The sequence below is a fragment of the Salvelinus fontinalis genome, chromosome 30 (genome assembly GCF_029448725.1).
Source record: "Salvelinus fontinalis isolate EN_2023a chromosome 30, ASM2944872v1, whole genome shotgun sequence".
In the NCBI taxonomy this organism is placed as follows: domain Eukaryota; kingdom Metazoa; phylum Chordata; class Actinopteri; order Salmoniformes; family Salmonidae; genus Salvelinus; species Salvelinus fontinalis.
In genome coordinates, this window is record NC_074694.1 from 27,221,677 (window position 1) to 27,237,118 (window position 15,442).

Sequence of the window (15,442 nt, forward strand, 5' to 3'; positions counted from 1 at the left end):
AGCTGATAAACCGTCCCATGCTGATTCTGCGAGGGTTGAACGGCTTCATCTGCCACCATAAGAACTCCAACACGCTGGATGCCAACAGATCAGTCTATGACATCTTCACACTGCATTTCAGTGATGGGGCGTACCACATCAAAGGTGAGGATATGATATGCACATTCTAGCTATTGCATAGAATTCAATGCATTTTTCATGAAGAATTTAAGAAGTTTTGTGCAACGGCTTGTTTTAATCTATTGCTTTCTGCTTCAATCTGTCTTGACGTGTAAAGGCCTTTCATATAGTGCAGCCAGTCCATGTTGTCTCTCTCTAACTAACCCCTTGTAGGTGAGGGAGGGAGGTTCTGGTATGTGAACAGCAGTGGTCTGGTATGTTCAGACGGAGAGACACCAGATGACTTCTCCTTTGAGTTCCTGGAGCACGGACGCATCGCCATCCGATGCAAGAACGGCAGATACCTGCGAGGCCAGGGGGGCATGCTGAAGGGCGACGGGGTTACCCCCGACAGCTCTGCCCTCTGGGAGTACTGACCTATATGGGGGCCACTCTCCTACCCTGCTGGAGGTTACCCCTAACCACAGATCTAGGATCAGATTGGGGCAGATTACCAGATTACCCTAACCCCCATGTCCTAAAAATTAATGAACAGATTGGTAAAGAATATCTGACCCTAGACTAGTAGTTAGTGGCAACTTCTGCCCTCTCCCATAGGTCCCTTTCTGCCCCTGTCACTCCCCTCAACCTACTCCTGGCATGCCAGCCAATGAAGAAGGCACAAAGAGAAAACAGACTCTTTTACAGGGGAGGTCGAGGGAAGACATACGTTTAAATGAATGCACTAATTGTAAGTCGCTCTGGATAAGAGTGTCTGCTTAATGACTAAAAGGTTCATTTAAAATAAGGCAGAGGTCTCATGTTTTCAGCTCAGAAGAGCCTGGTCAGAAGAAATGAATCATGTTTGCTGGAGTCAACACTGTTCAGTGAGTCAACGGCAGATTCCAAACAACACTATGCTTTATAGGCTTATGAGATTTTTTAAATGTTTTTTAAAATTAGTATGTTACTAGTAAAAGTCAGGGTTCAAAGTAAGTACCATACTCACACACAGAGGACTAGTCATGGCTTGGGTTTTCATTTTGCAACATTGTTTTAGCTACAACAACACTATTCATGATACAACAGTAATACAACTACTAATATTTCCATTGTCCACACATTGCTTTGTTTATACCTGGCGCTAACATGCGCCCTTTGTCCTGTTGTGGTCCACATTCTCACATTCTGATTGTGCCCACATTTTCAGAAATATGTCTATACATGGTATTAAAATGAGTATTTTAATCGTATAGACTGGATGCATTCAAAGACACATTGTGGGTCTGATATCTTACAAGTGTACACGGATTTGGTTCTGGTCTCCCAAAAGCATCTTAATTAAGGCTAAGTTCAACTTAGAATCATAGGATCCTATGGTTCTAACAATGAACTTAGGCCTTAAGGTGCATTTGGGAAACCGGGCTCTGGACAGTGAAACCATTTAAATCATCATTATCCCACCGTCTAAAATCACTGACAGATGGCACCATTGACTTATGGCATCAATATGTGTCTTAACAATATCAAAGCACACTAAAGGCTGAGGGATGGGGCTGGAGAAATGTAACCACTCTCAAATTCACAAACAGAGCTATAGCTGCAAGGACTGAGCATCCATGATATCAAAACTATAGTTTTAACCATGTTTTCAGGCTATATTGTGTTTGTTTACATTTACTTTGTTTACAAACAATTTACTTTGGAGTAAAATAAGCTTATATTTTGGGTTCTGGTAGTTAAACTAAGCTCATGAGACATTTATAAGTTAATTATTTTGATTTTACCTTTATTTAATTAGCCAAGTCAGTTAAGAACAAATTCTTATTTACAATGACAGCCTACCCCGGCTAAACCCTAACGACACTGGGCGCTGCCCTATGGGACTCCCAATCACAGCCGGTTATGATACAGCTTGGAATCTAACCAGAGTCTGTAGTGACACCTCTAGCACTGAGATGCAGTGCCTTAGACCATTGCTCCACTCAGTTCTTCAAGAATCAATGAGTACATATCCTTAATTTATAAGTCCAAAAATGGATGTAGCAACTGCTGATTGCCACTTTAAAATAAAGACATAAATACTATTTTGAAAGAATAACTGTCAAATAATTTGCATACAGGGAGGGACCAGGAAATGTAGTCAAAGTAAATGGATAAGAGAAACATTTTAATACCACGTGTAGACATATTTCTGAAAATGTGGGCACAATCAGAATGTGGAAAAGACCAGGAAAGAGGATGCATGTTCGCGCCAGGTATAAATGAGGCTATAGAGGAGTTAACATGGCTTGGGTTTTCAGTTTTGAAGTGTCTACTGGTCATCTGTAGCTCAGTTGGTAGAGCATGGCACTTTAGTGTTTGCTATGCCAGGATAGTGGGTTTGATTCCTGGTACCACCCATATGTAAAATATATGCATGACTGTAAGTCCCTTTGGATAAATGTGTCTGCTAAATGGTATACATTTTTACTACAGTAGCTACAAATACTCCAGAACTACTATACACACAATGCTACAAATACCTATAGAGACACTCTGGTGTAAAACCAATGTGCCTTAAACCAATTGTCTATTACACTCTCTTCCACCACAATTGTTCGTTTCCACTCTACCATTCCCATTCTTCCCTGTCGTTTTGCCAATTCTGACTTTGTAAGCAAGTGACAGTGTGTAATAAACTCAGAAAGTCATCAATTTATCGTAGCTGAGTCATCATTAGCATCGCAGCATCGTAACATTAACAAACATGACAGGCAGAGTATAGTGCTAGTGATTTACAGCCTGTCACTTGACAATGATACATACTTCATTTGTCTTTTCTTGTTTTATCCTTTTCTAATATTAATTTTTCTGAAAAACTTTGAAAAACTACAATAAAAATAATCTCAGATGTGTAGAAGTTATGTTTCGTGTGTGGATAATGTTGTCAGTGAAGTGACTCTTCAAATCCGTTGTTTTAATTTTACAGGTACATTTTAATCCACACACACACACACACACACACACAACCTACCTGCTATGTACTACTTTACAAACATTCACAGAAAGAAAGAAATGCTGTTTGTGTACTAAAACAGCAGAGGGAGACAAACAGTCATTAATTTCTCCTTTGCAGGAGAAGTATTGGATAGTGAGTGTGGGGCTGAGAATAAAGACGAGGAGAGGATTGTAAATGTGTGGATGAGGATGTTGTGGATGAGGAGCGTATGTGGGATGGTAAGTGTCAGAGGATGAGGAGAGGGTTCTCTCTGAGTTGCCTATAAATGCTGAACAGTGTCTTGGTGGTCTGTCCAGTGGTCATTCCCAATCCAATGGCTTCTGGGATACGAGCCTCCTGGAGATGCTCAGATAAAACCTGGCAGGGGGGAGGAGGAGGAAGAAGATAAAGAAGAGGAAAAGAGGTAAGGCTATAGACACAGAGAAAAGTTGAGAAAATACTACAGATTGTCTGTTTCTTGTGTGTTTGAGGATTTGTGTGTTTGAGGATTTCTTTCAACCCTTGTTACCAGGTAGTTTGTTGTTAGTCTGGTCTCACCTGTGCCCGCTGTAGGGCCTGTCTCAAGCCCAGTCCCTGGACTCCCATAGAGGACTCCTGTGTGCCAGCAGTACCCTGGAGCAGAGCCTTTCAACACACACACACACACAGGGTGTTAGGGAGGAGAGGATGATGTAGCAAACAGGCACAAATGTTTATCACACATGTTGGGATTCCTACCTGTACACGGCTTAACACAGCATGGTGTAGTCCACACACTGCTGCCATAGAGGAGCACTGCACCTGCACCTCCACAGCCTCCTTAACCTCCTTCACACTGGTGTCTCCTACAGTTACCTGGCCAACAACATACAGGTACAGTCACTCTCAACACATACCTCATACAATAGTCTCCCAGGAAAGTTAAACATGAACTTCAAGTGAGTCTAAAAGGATACAACCGATACAACTATAATAATACAATAAATGTAGACGCTTTTTTTTATTATCATCCAAAGAGACTTAGTCATGCATGCATACATTTTATGTATGAATGGTCCCGGGAATCGAACCCACTACCCTGGTGTTACAAGCGCCATTCTCTACCAACTGAGCTAAAGGACCACAACTGATACACCCAGTATCAATGCAATCATGTTTTCATGATATGTAAAAATAAGAAATATAAAAAAATACACACTTCTTTGGCTGTGAGTTTGACGGTGTGTCGCCCAAGACACCGTGCGTAGACCACAGAGCTTTCCTGTCCTCGCTTGTCCCCTCTGCCCCTCCAGTCCTCTCCTCCTGTCCCCTGTGACAGCAGCCAGCCCAGCACAGAGCCACACACACCCCGAGAAGGGCCAGCAGAGCCTGGTGGCTCCAGTCCTAGTGTCCCTCTCAGTAGCTCGGTTGAGACCTTGATGCTTGCTGAAAACAGCCCCCCATCAGAGGCCACCATCCTCTCTCCTCCTCCTTCTCTATCCCCCCACCCAGAACCCCTGATCCTACGGGTGCTCAGGAAGGCCTCAACGATATCCATCGAGACGATATCCGGGGAAATGGAGGGTCTGTTTGGGTCCCTGTGAGGGGGCGTGGTCCCGGTCACCTGCAGAGCGTCCAGCCAATCCACTGTCAGTGTGTCAAGGGGCAGACTGACCCATCCACCCTCCAATCCCAGACAAGATGTCGGCTCCCCATTGGCCAAGAGGCGGGACAGCTCCTCAGACCCCAGCAAGCTTTGCAGGGAGTAGAAAAGCGAGCAGATAACCGTCACAGGGAAAGATGTGTCCCCCGCAGCTGTTAGGGGCACCGACACTTCCATTCTCCCACCCGGCTCTAGTTTCTGGAATGGGAATGAGAATGTTTGAGAGGCGTTCTCCCCCCCTGCAGGAAGAGGGTAGGATAATGGTAGAACTCGCACACAGAACGTCCAGTTCCGTTCTAGAACGTAAGGACTAGAATTGTCCAGAACACAGGTCAGATTCAGGGAGTCTCTCTGTAGCAGGCGGCTCCACTTGGCAACAACGTGACACCTGATTGGCTTCTTGCTGACCGGGAGCTGCTCTCCACTGTTCTGATTTGCTAGCAGTAGGCAGCAGACATTGAGCACCTGATTCAGGTGTCTGAGGGAGTGGTTTTTGGACTGGATGGTGCTTTTCAACACAGATGCTCTGTGGGACAAGCAATAGCACATACAAGTAAATTAACTTGTTAAATAAGTACTATTCATCTGAATAAAACATATGTTAGATCTACCATTAAATCTACTGCATGCCTCCTCACCTCTCACACACATCGCCGATGGCTGCAAGGAGGTCCCTCACTCTCTGTCCCACCTGTGATAAGGGGAGCCTGGGTATGCCCCCTACCTCTGTCCCCTTAGGCAGGGTTAAACGCTGGAGCCTCCCCCGGAGAGACAAAGCCACCAACTGCACTATGCCTGTAACACACAAACACGATCCGTAAGAAAATAAACTTGATAACAAAGATCGGTTGCAGAAAATATTGGTTGAGCTGAAAACACACTTTACCTGAGGCATTGTGTGAGGGCCCAGCCAGGGCAATGACCCTGCAGACATTAAGGCTGACAGGACTCTGTAGGGTAGCAGACTCCCTCACCATGGCCTGTCCCTGGCCTTGCCTCTCCCCGTGGCCGACCACCAGGCTCTCTTCTGGCTTTGGAGCTGCCTCTCGCACCCCTGGGAGATCCAGGGCTAGAAGATCTGACCCTGTGCTGTAGTACAGGCCCTCCCTGCCTGCACACACACACACCACAGGCCCCGACACACACCCCTCTGTTAATGCTGCTACCTTGCTCCCTTCCTCCGGCCCCCCTTCACAGGTTCTGACCAGCACCACCCTCCCCCATTGGCCTACTGCCACCAAACACTGTGGACCATCATTTGTCCCGGTTGTGGTTCCGATAAACGTGATTGGCTGCTCCATGCTGTGTAGAACTCTAACGCAGGAGCCTGATCGTCCTGGGAGAAGTAAGGGGAGGGAGCAGAGACGCCCATCAGGAAGGCCACAAAGGATCATGGGGGAGTTGATGAGGGCAGCGTCGACGCCGAAGAGGAGCTTGAAGAGGAGAGGCTCCAGGAAAAAATGTTTGCCGCCTAACGATGATGACAAAGGTGGTAGTTTTGTTGTTGTTGAGGATGATGACAAGGGTGGTGCATCACTGCAGTAAACGCAAGCTAACACAGGTCGCATGACCAGTCCTGCGGCACCATTTCCCTCTGATTCGACATGGTGACCAACTGAAACGACAGGTAGACTAAACTGAGTCAGTTTCTGGTGGTCAGCTGCTTTATACAGAGTAAACCACCAGGCTGCGTCTCTCAGGGAGACAGTCACCAAGGTCCCTCCGGACCCTCCCACCTCAATCAGAGAACACACCCCCTTGTCTCTGGCTGCCAGCGAATTAGACGACACCTTGAACAGAGCAGGGCCAGGGGATTGGTCAGCTGGGGGAGTGGGAGACCTGGTGAGACAGGACAAGGGGGAGAGGGTAATCTAATATACATGTAATTTTTGCATGGTCAGTCTCCGTAGTTCAAATGAAGAGGTTCATACCTAGGGTGCAGAGTTGGTAGACTGACACAGTACACCCCATCACTCTCACAGACAGCATATACAGACTGCTTGTCCTCACTCAGCACCATGTGACACACTGGACTCAGGAACTGAAGGACAGCCTGGAATAACAGACAAGATGAGTGTTTCTTGTCCATGAAGAATATCACATATAGTTGACAGCCAGGTTCAAATAGACCCCCTGTTACTGCAACTTCAGTGTTAATCAATAATCAGTTCACCTGCTATTTACCTCTGTTCACAAATAATCTGTTTCTTGTAATTGTATCACCTGCTGCTATTCATCTCAGTGTTTATCAACAATCAGTTCCTTGTCATTGTATTACCTGCTACTCACCTGAGTGTTCATCAATAATCAGTTCACCTGTTATTCACCTGAGGGAATGTGTCACCTGTTGTTCTTTAATTGAAGCGGGGGAAGTGTATGGTTTGAGATTCAGCCTTACCGTCAGTTTAAGCTCTTGTGTGTTGAAGACCAACACCTCGTCGCTCCCAGTACAAATCAACACATCTTCCCCAGACCAGATCACGTTAGCAGCTGTCCCCGGCGAAGGACATCCGAACTCAGCCCAAGTCTCAACAACAGCACATCTCGCCTCCATAGCCGAGAGAACTGGAGAAATAACAGGTCAGAAAGATTATTCAACCAAGAAAGATTATTCAAGTTATCTTTATTGTCCCAATTGGGAAATGTATTGTGCAGTCAAAGTTCTGATAGCAGCAACTTATTTACTAACTAGTTATGTCCATAATACCTATTTGTAGGTCGTTTCAGTGCTGTAGCTTGATTGAAAATGCATCAACTGGTTGTTGACGGATGCAAAACTCCGTGGGTGTTGTTTCTGACCAATCAGCGTTCCAAACCACTTAATTTTTTTTATCCATTACGTAAACACCAAGACCGACGTATAACGTCATGAGCCTCCCACCAATCACAACATCGCAGGCAAACATCCGCCAAAAATTTCTAAAACGTTTCAGTGCGGTGCAATCGTAAGCTTTTAGCTATTGTAAACTCTTGGTTGAAAGCGTTATGTACGGAGCCAGATAGCTGCCAAAAGGTTGAACGTACGTATCGTTAAGGATCAGTAAGAAAAGTCATGCGTGAAACATGACACGTAAACGTGAAATTTCATCTGTGAACATACAAACACCAGGTTACGATTGCGGACTAACATTTTAGGCTTGAAAAAATCTTGTTGCAATTCTGACATACAATAATACCTTTCAGAGTTTTGGCAGTTTCATCTCACCACCAACAAAAAAAGTACACCAAACCACTTGTGAGGAGTGCTACACGAACAAGCCTAACCCAGTATTAAAAAAAAAAAAAAAACGGAAGTCAGGAAGCTGGGAAAAAAATAGGTATCCTGCACGTTTTCAAGTTAAAAGTCTCAATTCTCTATTACTCCTCAGTTGAGTTTACTTCACATTTAGGTAGCTAATGGATTTGTTTGCCATCGCAAGTCTAGATGGCACTAGCTGTATTATGCCTACAACAGTGAAGTTTCAGTCTGCTAGGTGTATCTCTACAGCATGGGCATATCTCTGGGTGATGTGTACATTCCCATGTATGCACCTTCTCAAAATGTGACTAATTCAATATTGTACCATCCAATTACCTGGGTCCTGTCTGCAATCATAACCAGTAGTGTGTATATATACCAGGAATAATGAAACAGAATATATGTTTGGTGAATCTGTGAATTATATATGACCACTGGAGTCTTTGCCCCTCAATATTTGTTTATAGAATATTTTGATATTTATTTAATCACTCATAATCTTGCCAAAGCATATTCTGTAGGAGGGGTTAATTTACATTTAAAATAATTTGACATGATTTATATGAACCGGGTCATGAACATATGGACTTTGAAATGAACAAGGGAGAGGTTACATTTAGGCTAAATCTGGCATAAGCTTATTCCCACACTTTACAATAACTGTTCAGTGGTCGTAGGTAGTGTCCGTATAGGCTAATCCCTCAATTGTGACACTGCTGCCCAGTTGAAGAGCTTGTGATCTCCATGCAGCACCATGAGCCTTCAGAAAAGCACCCCTCAGCCTCAGAAGATGCCCTTCTGTAGGCATGCAGCTATAGTCATTATACTCTAATGTAGGCCCATTTGCCTACTAGCCAAATAAAGTGCAGAGCATGCTTGATGTGGGCAACTCATCATTCTAACATATATTTGAACATTTAATTCATCCTTCATTCAGTTCAGTCAGTCTGACATCCATTCTGTCATTTGTCTGAGTGGCAATAGGAACTAAATCAAAGAGAATGGAACAGTCTTATTCATTTGTTTATTGAAATCCATGTGTGTATTAAAAATGATCATAATTATCCAAAGGTCTTTAGCCTATAACTTTAATAATTCAATGTTTCATTTAGGCCTATCCCCCCAAAAATAGGACTTCAACTTTCAACAAGGCATTCCAATTTAGGCTATCACACAATGGAAATATTTTAGAACTCTATTTGTGTTTTATAACGTTTTTTATTATAGGCCTCCCCTTAAAGAGATCCTAGCTCACAGGCCTCTAAATATAGCCTCTAAATTAATTTTAAATGCTGCTGTGTGTTATTTAATGGCCATATAGTGATGGCTATTTAAGTCTGATGGCCTTGACATGAAGGGTGAACATGCCGTGGCTCGGGTGGTTGATGTTCTTGATGATCTTTTTGGCCTTCCTGTGACATCGGTTGCTGTAGGTGTGCTGGAGGAAAGGCAGTGTGCCACCTGTGATGCGTTGGGCAGACCGCATCACCCTTTGGAGAGCCCTGCAGTTGAGGGCAGTGCAGTTGCTGTACCAGGGGGTAATACAGCCCGACAGGATGCTCTCAATGGTGAATCTGTAAAAGTTTGTGAGGGTCTTGGGGGCAAAGCTGCATTTCTTCAGCCTCCTGAAGTTAGAGGCGCTGTTGTGCCTTCACCACACTGTGTGGGTGGACCATTTTAAGATTGTCAGTGATGTGTACACCGAGGAACTTTAAGCTTGTCACCATCTCCTCTGCGGTCCCATCGATGTAGATGGGAGTGTGCTCCTTCTGCTGCCTGAAGTCCATGATCAGCTCCTTTGTTTTGTTGACTTTGAGGAAGAGGTTATTTTCTGCCAGGGCACTCACCTCCTCCTCACTATAGGCTGTCTCTTGTTGGTAATCAGACCTAGTACAGTTGTATCGTCTGCAAACTTGATGATTGGGCTGAGCATGCACCCTTGTGGAGCCCCTTTGTTTGAGGATCAGCGTAGTCGAGGTGCTGTTTCATGCCTTCACAATTTAGGGGCGGCCCGTTAGGAAGTCCAGGACCCAGTTGCACAGGGCGGGGTTCAGGCCCTGGCCCCAAGCTTAATAATGAGCTTGGAGGGTACTATGGTGTTGAAGGCTGAGCTGTAGTCAATGAATAGCATTCTTACATAGCTATTCCTCTTGTCCATATGGGATAGGGCAGCGTTCAGTGCGATGGCGATTGCATCGTCTGTGGATCTATTGGGGTGGTATGGAAATTGAAGTGGGTCTAGAGCCGGATTCTCCAACTGGCGGCCCCCGGGCTGAATTTGGCTGTTGGTGGTTTTATTTGACCCCCCACGTATTCTGAGCAACAACAAAAAGTTGTGATTTTTAATTTAAGAAATCTGTTCCCAAGTATTCCCACGCATAATAGAGAGACACATGATGTATGCAAATGTATGCAAATGTAAGCAAGGTTTAAAATGATTATATTTAAGTCAAACATTATATATGTTTGGGCTTCTTGCAGTCAATTTGCAGTCTACAAATTATTTGACCATCCGACCCAGAAAAAAAACATCCTGAATCTTGTTGATAATCCCTGGTCTAGGGTGTCAGGTAAGGTGGAGGTGATATGATCCTTAACAAGCATTAAACAGCATATAAACACTCTAAATAGGTCAGGAGCCAGACAGGGAGCCTAAGAAGGAACGAAAATGAATTATTATTAGCCTACAAAGAAATATATTGTGAAGCATTTGCGAGTGTGACACACTAGACTGGTATGGAGTCAGGGACATTAAGCGCTCAGCATTTAAACAGCATTTCGTTGTATTACATCATTATAGTCCATAAATTGCACAGGCTTTGACTTACTTAGAACTATATACAAATGAAATGAAAAATGCCTTTATTAGGCTTAATCTACAGTGCCTTTTGAATTCATTTTTTGAAACGCGAGTTTGGACAGAGTCTGGCTTCAGGCTCATGTGATGGTGCCTGGAGAGCATACCAGCAGCTGATAATATTTTCTCCAGGCTTGCAGAGACTCTGGGGATGCTATGCACCCCTTTGACCACTCTTGCCAGGCTGGGGATGGATGCAGAGTTTCTTTTTTTTCTGTGGGTAGGCCAAAAGGTTGTTAGGCAAAATAACCCAGTCATAACGGAATGCTCCTTGAATGTTGGAATATGCCAGGCCTATTGGGCCAAAATCAAATATGGCCTATTTGTATAGATAGTAGAACAAACATTTTAAGCCATCTTATTTTTAGTTTGCTACAATGACACTTAATTAGCTACCCACCTTGTTCCTTTCTTTTATCATGTGCACGTAGTAAATAGCCTTCCATATCACGCTTTCGGGATATTGTAAGAAATTGTAATAGAGACTGGAAACTAGTAATAACAACATTTCAACATAAGCCATATTTTATACAAAATACACATACTCCTCATTTCTCTTGGACATATGCTGGACTTATTAAGACACCAACTACAGACACACACAATTCCCCTCCCTCATGATAACCACAGACACACAACACAAGGTTGGAGCTCAAGACAAAGAACTACCTCAGGAACCAATGGAACGTTGACACCAGGCCTGTTCAGGACTACCCAAGACCCAGATCGACCAATCGGAAGGCCAGACTTCCAGATCAACCTACTTTGCTTGTTGTCTATATAAAACTGTACAACTGCTTAAACTAGTCTCTCTTCCGACGATTCTATACGAATCAGACAGAAGGAGCCGTGCGGCACGATTTGCCAGATATCCTCACACTGAATAAAACTGTCTTACTAAATATTGTTCCACCCTGTCCAGCCTATTGACTTGGTCTCATTTCTCTAGTAACGAATCATCAACAATATGTCTTTTCAGATTCCACAATGATTCTTTAGTTGTGGATCCTACATCATCGCACTCTCTTTCTTGCTCTCGGTCCTCATCTTTGCAAGTCACCTTGATTTTGCACATGTGTGTTTTATCAGTTTCTTTATGAAAATATTTAGCGAACTCCATGACAGTAGCTGAAGCAAGGGTCTACAGCAGCACACACATAGACTACAAACGCATGCTGGGCCAGGCATGCCCTGAGCTTGTGATGTGAGCACTACTTTGGAGCACAATTGGAGTGGGCGAGAAGGCCGACACTCCAGCCTTTGGGTATCTCGCGCCGCACTCCAGTAAAATTGGGCCCGCTTCGCTTCTCGCTCCGCTCACATATACTCTGGCCCGGACTTAGCCAAGTGCTTCCTCTGTCTCAAAGAACTGGAGGGTTGGGAGTCAACTCAGAGTGAGTTGTTGGACAATTTTCATCGCTAAAGAACCCTAAATTGGTTCTTTGTGTCCTTTATTTATATGTGTGTAACGTGAACGGAAGAATGCCGCCAGAAACATGTAACTAGTAATGTTGTGCAGTGTTGCCAACTTAGCGACTTTGTCGTTATATTTAGCGAGTATTCAGACCCCTCTAGCGACACATTTTCACAAAATTGACTAGCGACAAATCTAGTGACTTTCTGGTGTTATTGGAGACTTTTGGAGACTGACGTGAAAGCACTTATCGTTCTTACTCTTCTCAATGAGCAGCGAGTGCTGCCTTGGGCCCCACTCCCGTCCCAAAGCACTCACAGGCGGCCCAGTCCTCACGCAGCAGTCCCTCCCAGCTGCAGTCAGAGCAGGAGATGTTCACCCCTCCGCGTCCAGACTGCAAATTAATCGCGCATGCGGGAAGCAGCTGCTGGCTGATCCCGCCTTGGCTTACATTCAGGGCAGGATGTAAATTTCAAATGTTCTTTGTCTAAAATAAATCACTGCACAAAAATAAATCACTGCATTTGACTCACACAGCCTGTCACTTACTCACCTTGTCCACTGTGTGTGTGCCTCTCTGTAGATTTGGAATCTCCTCCCTCCAACTCAACAAGCCCCAGAAATGTTGATACAATTGTTTGCTTGGTGTCACTAAAGTACCTTATCACAACCCCCAGGTACACTTACATCCATGGACTCGTCGAGGAGGAGGCTGAAACGCTGGTCCCCCACATCTAAGACAAACTTTTTCAGAAACTATGGTGCTAGAACACCATTAATCATTTCTGTGCACTTTGTCCTGTGCATTTTGAAGTGGGTAGCAGCAGTGGAGTCTGAGAAAGCAGTTCTACATGCTTCTCCAATGTGATCACATGCCAGCATGGACGTGTTCAGCGATAGCTAATGCCATGGTGGCCTCAGCCTTTTTTGCAGTCAATTTTTTTAACCATAAATGGCAGCTTGTTTTGGGTGGAACTGTTATAAGGCTTTTCCTTTTGTGTATGTTTTTGAGTTGTCATGAGATTTTTTACATCACTAAGTTTGGCCTAGAAATCAGCCTTACAATACAGGCAGTATGCCCGTGTATCATCTCCAATAAACGGCTTCAACCAGCCTTTGAATTCAGGGTTTGATTCCCACTCCTTTCTGTATTTTTTTGTGTACAGTTTAGACTGAGACATGATGAGCTAGCCAGCTAGATGTTTAGCTTATGTCACAGAGAGGCACACACACAGTGGACAAGGTGTCTCCAAAGTGCAGGGAGGCCTACAAGGCCATATATGAGACCATCAACTGTGGAGAGAAACCTTTACAGATAACCAAGGTGTGTGCCACACGTTGGCTCTCCATTGAACCCACGGTTTCATGCATTTTGGACCAGTGGGAGGAGCTTAGGCTGCATTTCGCAGTCACCAAGTCCAGTGAACAATGCTACATGGCTGAGGTTTTATACTCCATGTACAGTGATCCTCAAAACATATTGTATCTGACTTTTTTGAAGTCAGTGCTGGGTGAGGTACAGTTGGCCATCAAGGCTTTTGAGGGAGAGCAAGTAGATCCTCTTAAGCTACTTATAAGGGATTTGCGTCAATTCAAATCTGGTATCAGGACAAAATGTGATTCAGAGTCCCCGAATATATTTTAAGTATTTTTTATTAAACTCAAGCGATAAATGGTAAATGCAATTTTCGTATATACGGGTTCACTGTACCACCCCGCAGGGTAGAACAGGGAACTGGCAGGATGTAAGTAAACAGCTGTTCTTATACTGTGACAGACTAGTTCCAACCTGTCTGTTGGCCTATCACAGTAGAGGCTGAGCGTGGTTTAAACTTTGCTCAGCCTATCGCCGGCGCTCAGGCTAGTCCTAGCCTCTTTGTGCTCTTTGGTGTCCCGGCGCTGTTGCTGTGTAGATTACGCTCCCTCACCCCAGAGACTGAGGTCAGACAGCTCTGCAACATTGTCTGCGCTATTTGCACCTGTATACAAAAGCACACTGTTCTCGCTCAAGGCTAACCACAGCTTCCCAGCACACTTATCTGGGGCTAACTGTTACTTCCAGCACACACACCCAGGCGCCCAGGCCTACAGTTGCTAATATTCAATCACATGTGATATAGCATTGGGTTATAGTGCAATAAACACAAATCCTAACATACTTGACAGCTTGGTTAGCCTGATCAAGTCTGTGAGCAGCAGGGTGCTGAATCCACTGGCAAATGTTGATGTACTCAAAGGGCCAATAGATGGATACATCAGTCCCAAACCGTACCTTGGTTACCTTTTTGAGTCAAAGGCAGCTGAGCTCCACCTTGCGCCTGAGGATGAAAACAATGCCCGAAAGCGGTGTGTAGCCTTCACCATCTCCCTCACTAATGAGTTGAGGGTGAGACTGCCAGACAACATGAAGCATTCCAGTACATGTCAGTTTTCAATGTGGAGGAAACTCTAAAGCACAATACGAGCCCTGGAGAAATAGAAAAAATAGCCAAGCTCCTTGGCTACTCCCCTGCAGAGCTAGACAAGATTGTCCAGCAATGGTGTGCCATCCATCTTAGTAAATGGAATGAGACAAAAAACACACTGGGCTTCTGGAGTGAGATTTGGAAGTTCAGGGATGCAGCTGATATCAACCCGTTTCAAGAACTTGCCATGTCTATGTTGTCCTTGCCACACTCGAATGCTGAAGTCGAGAGAGTATTCAGCCAGATGAGTGTGGTAAAAAGCAAACTTGGAAATCGCATGTCCTTGCAGACTCTTAACTCCATCCTGTACATTCGATATGGACTGAAGCTGTCTGGTGAGGCTTGCTATGAGCACCAGCTGCCTGATAATGTTTTGCAGCTTTTTGACACATCAGCTGTTTACTCATTTAAGTCAGCTCCCTCAGTTGCTGAACCTGCCATAGAGAGCCTTGACCAAAATGATGATGACCCACTCTTTCTGTGTGCCAGCACAGCCTGTGTGTGTGTGGAGGGGGGTCTGGTAAAAAACAACAATGAACCTGAATTAGGGCCAGACTAGTGACCATAATTTTCTCACATTGCGATTGACAGTTTTTTCTATTGTCTCTTTTTGGTCCATTTAGATTGTATACTAAAAAATGTTATGGTTAAAAATGTTCATGTTTTACTGTGACTTATTGTGGGCTCCTAAGTGGACCATAAGGTTAAAAACCAAATTAACCCTCCCGTTGTCCTTCTATTATGCCT

At 44.4% G+C, this 15,442-nt stretch overlaps 2 protein-coding genes across 3 annotated transcripts in view; one reads left to right on the forward strand and one right to left on the reverse strand.

Annotated features, from left to right (window-relative positions):
* Positions 1-1,086, forward strand: part of LOC129828913 (fascin-2-like) — a 7,581-nt gene extending 6,495 nt beyond the window's left edge. The window contains exons 5-6 of the mRNA XM_055890222.1: positions 1-144; positions 334-1,086. The exon at positions 1-144 is cut by the window's left edge and continues 24 nt beyond it. Coding sequence (XP_055746197.1) covers positions 1-144; positions 334-536 — 347 coding nt within the window. The 3' untranslated portion in view covers positions 537-1,086. The remainder of the gene's footprint in view (positions 145-333) is intronic.
* A 119-nt stretch (positions 1,087-1,205) lies between these two features.
* Positions 1,206-8,008, reverse strand: faap100 (FA core complex associated protein 100). Of its 2 annotated transcripts, none has more exons than XM_055890221.1 (9): positions 7,898-8,008; positions 7,120-7,286; positions 6,653-6,774; positions 5,608-6,560; positions 5,360-5,516; positions 4,278-5,247; positions 3,818-3,934; positions 3,638-3,724; positions 1,206-3,457 (listed from the first exon to the last, which is right to left on the reverse strand). In XM_055890221.1, the coding sequence occupies exons 2-9, from the start codon at positions 7,273-7,275 to the stop codon at positions 3,326-3,328; spliced, it is 2,694 nt and encodes an 897-aa protein (XP_055746196.1). In that variant the 5' UTR covers positions 7,276-7,286; positions 7,898-8,008; the 3' UTR covers positions 1,206-3,325. The 2 variants fall into 2 exon arrangements, with proteins under 2 accessions (XP_055746196.1, XP_055746195.1); XM_055890220.1 differs by having other exon boundaries at positions 1,207-3,457; positions 7,429-8,008.
* Positions 8,009-15,442: the final 7,434 nt, after the last annotated feature.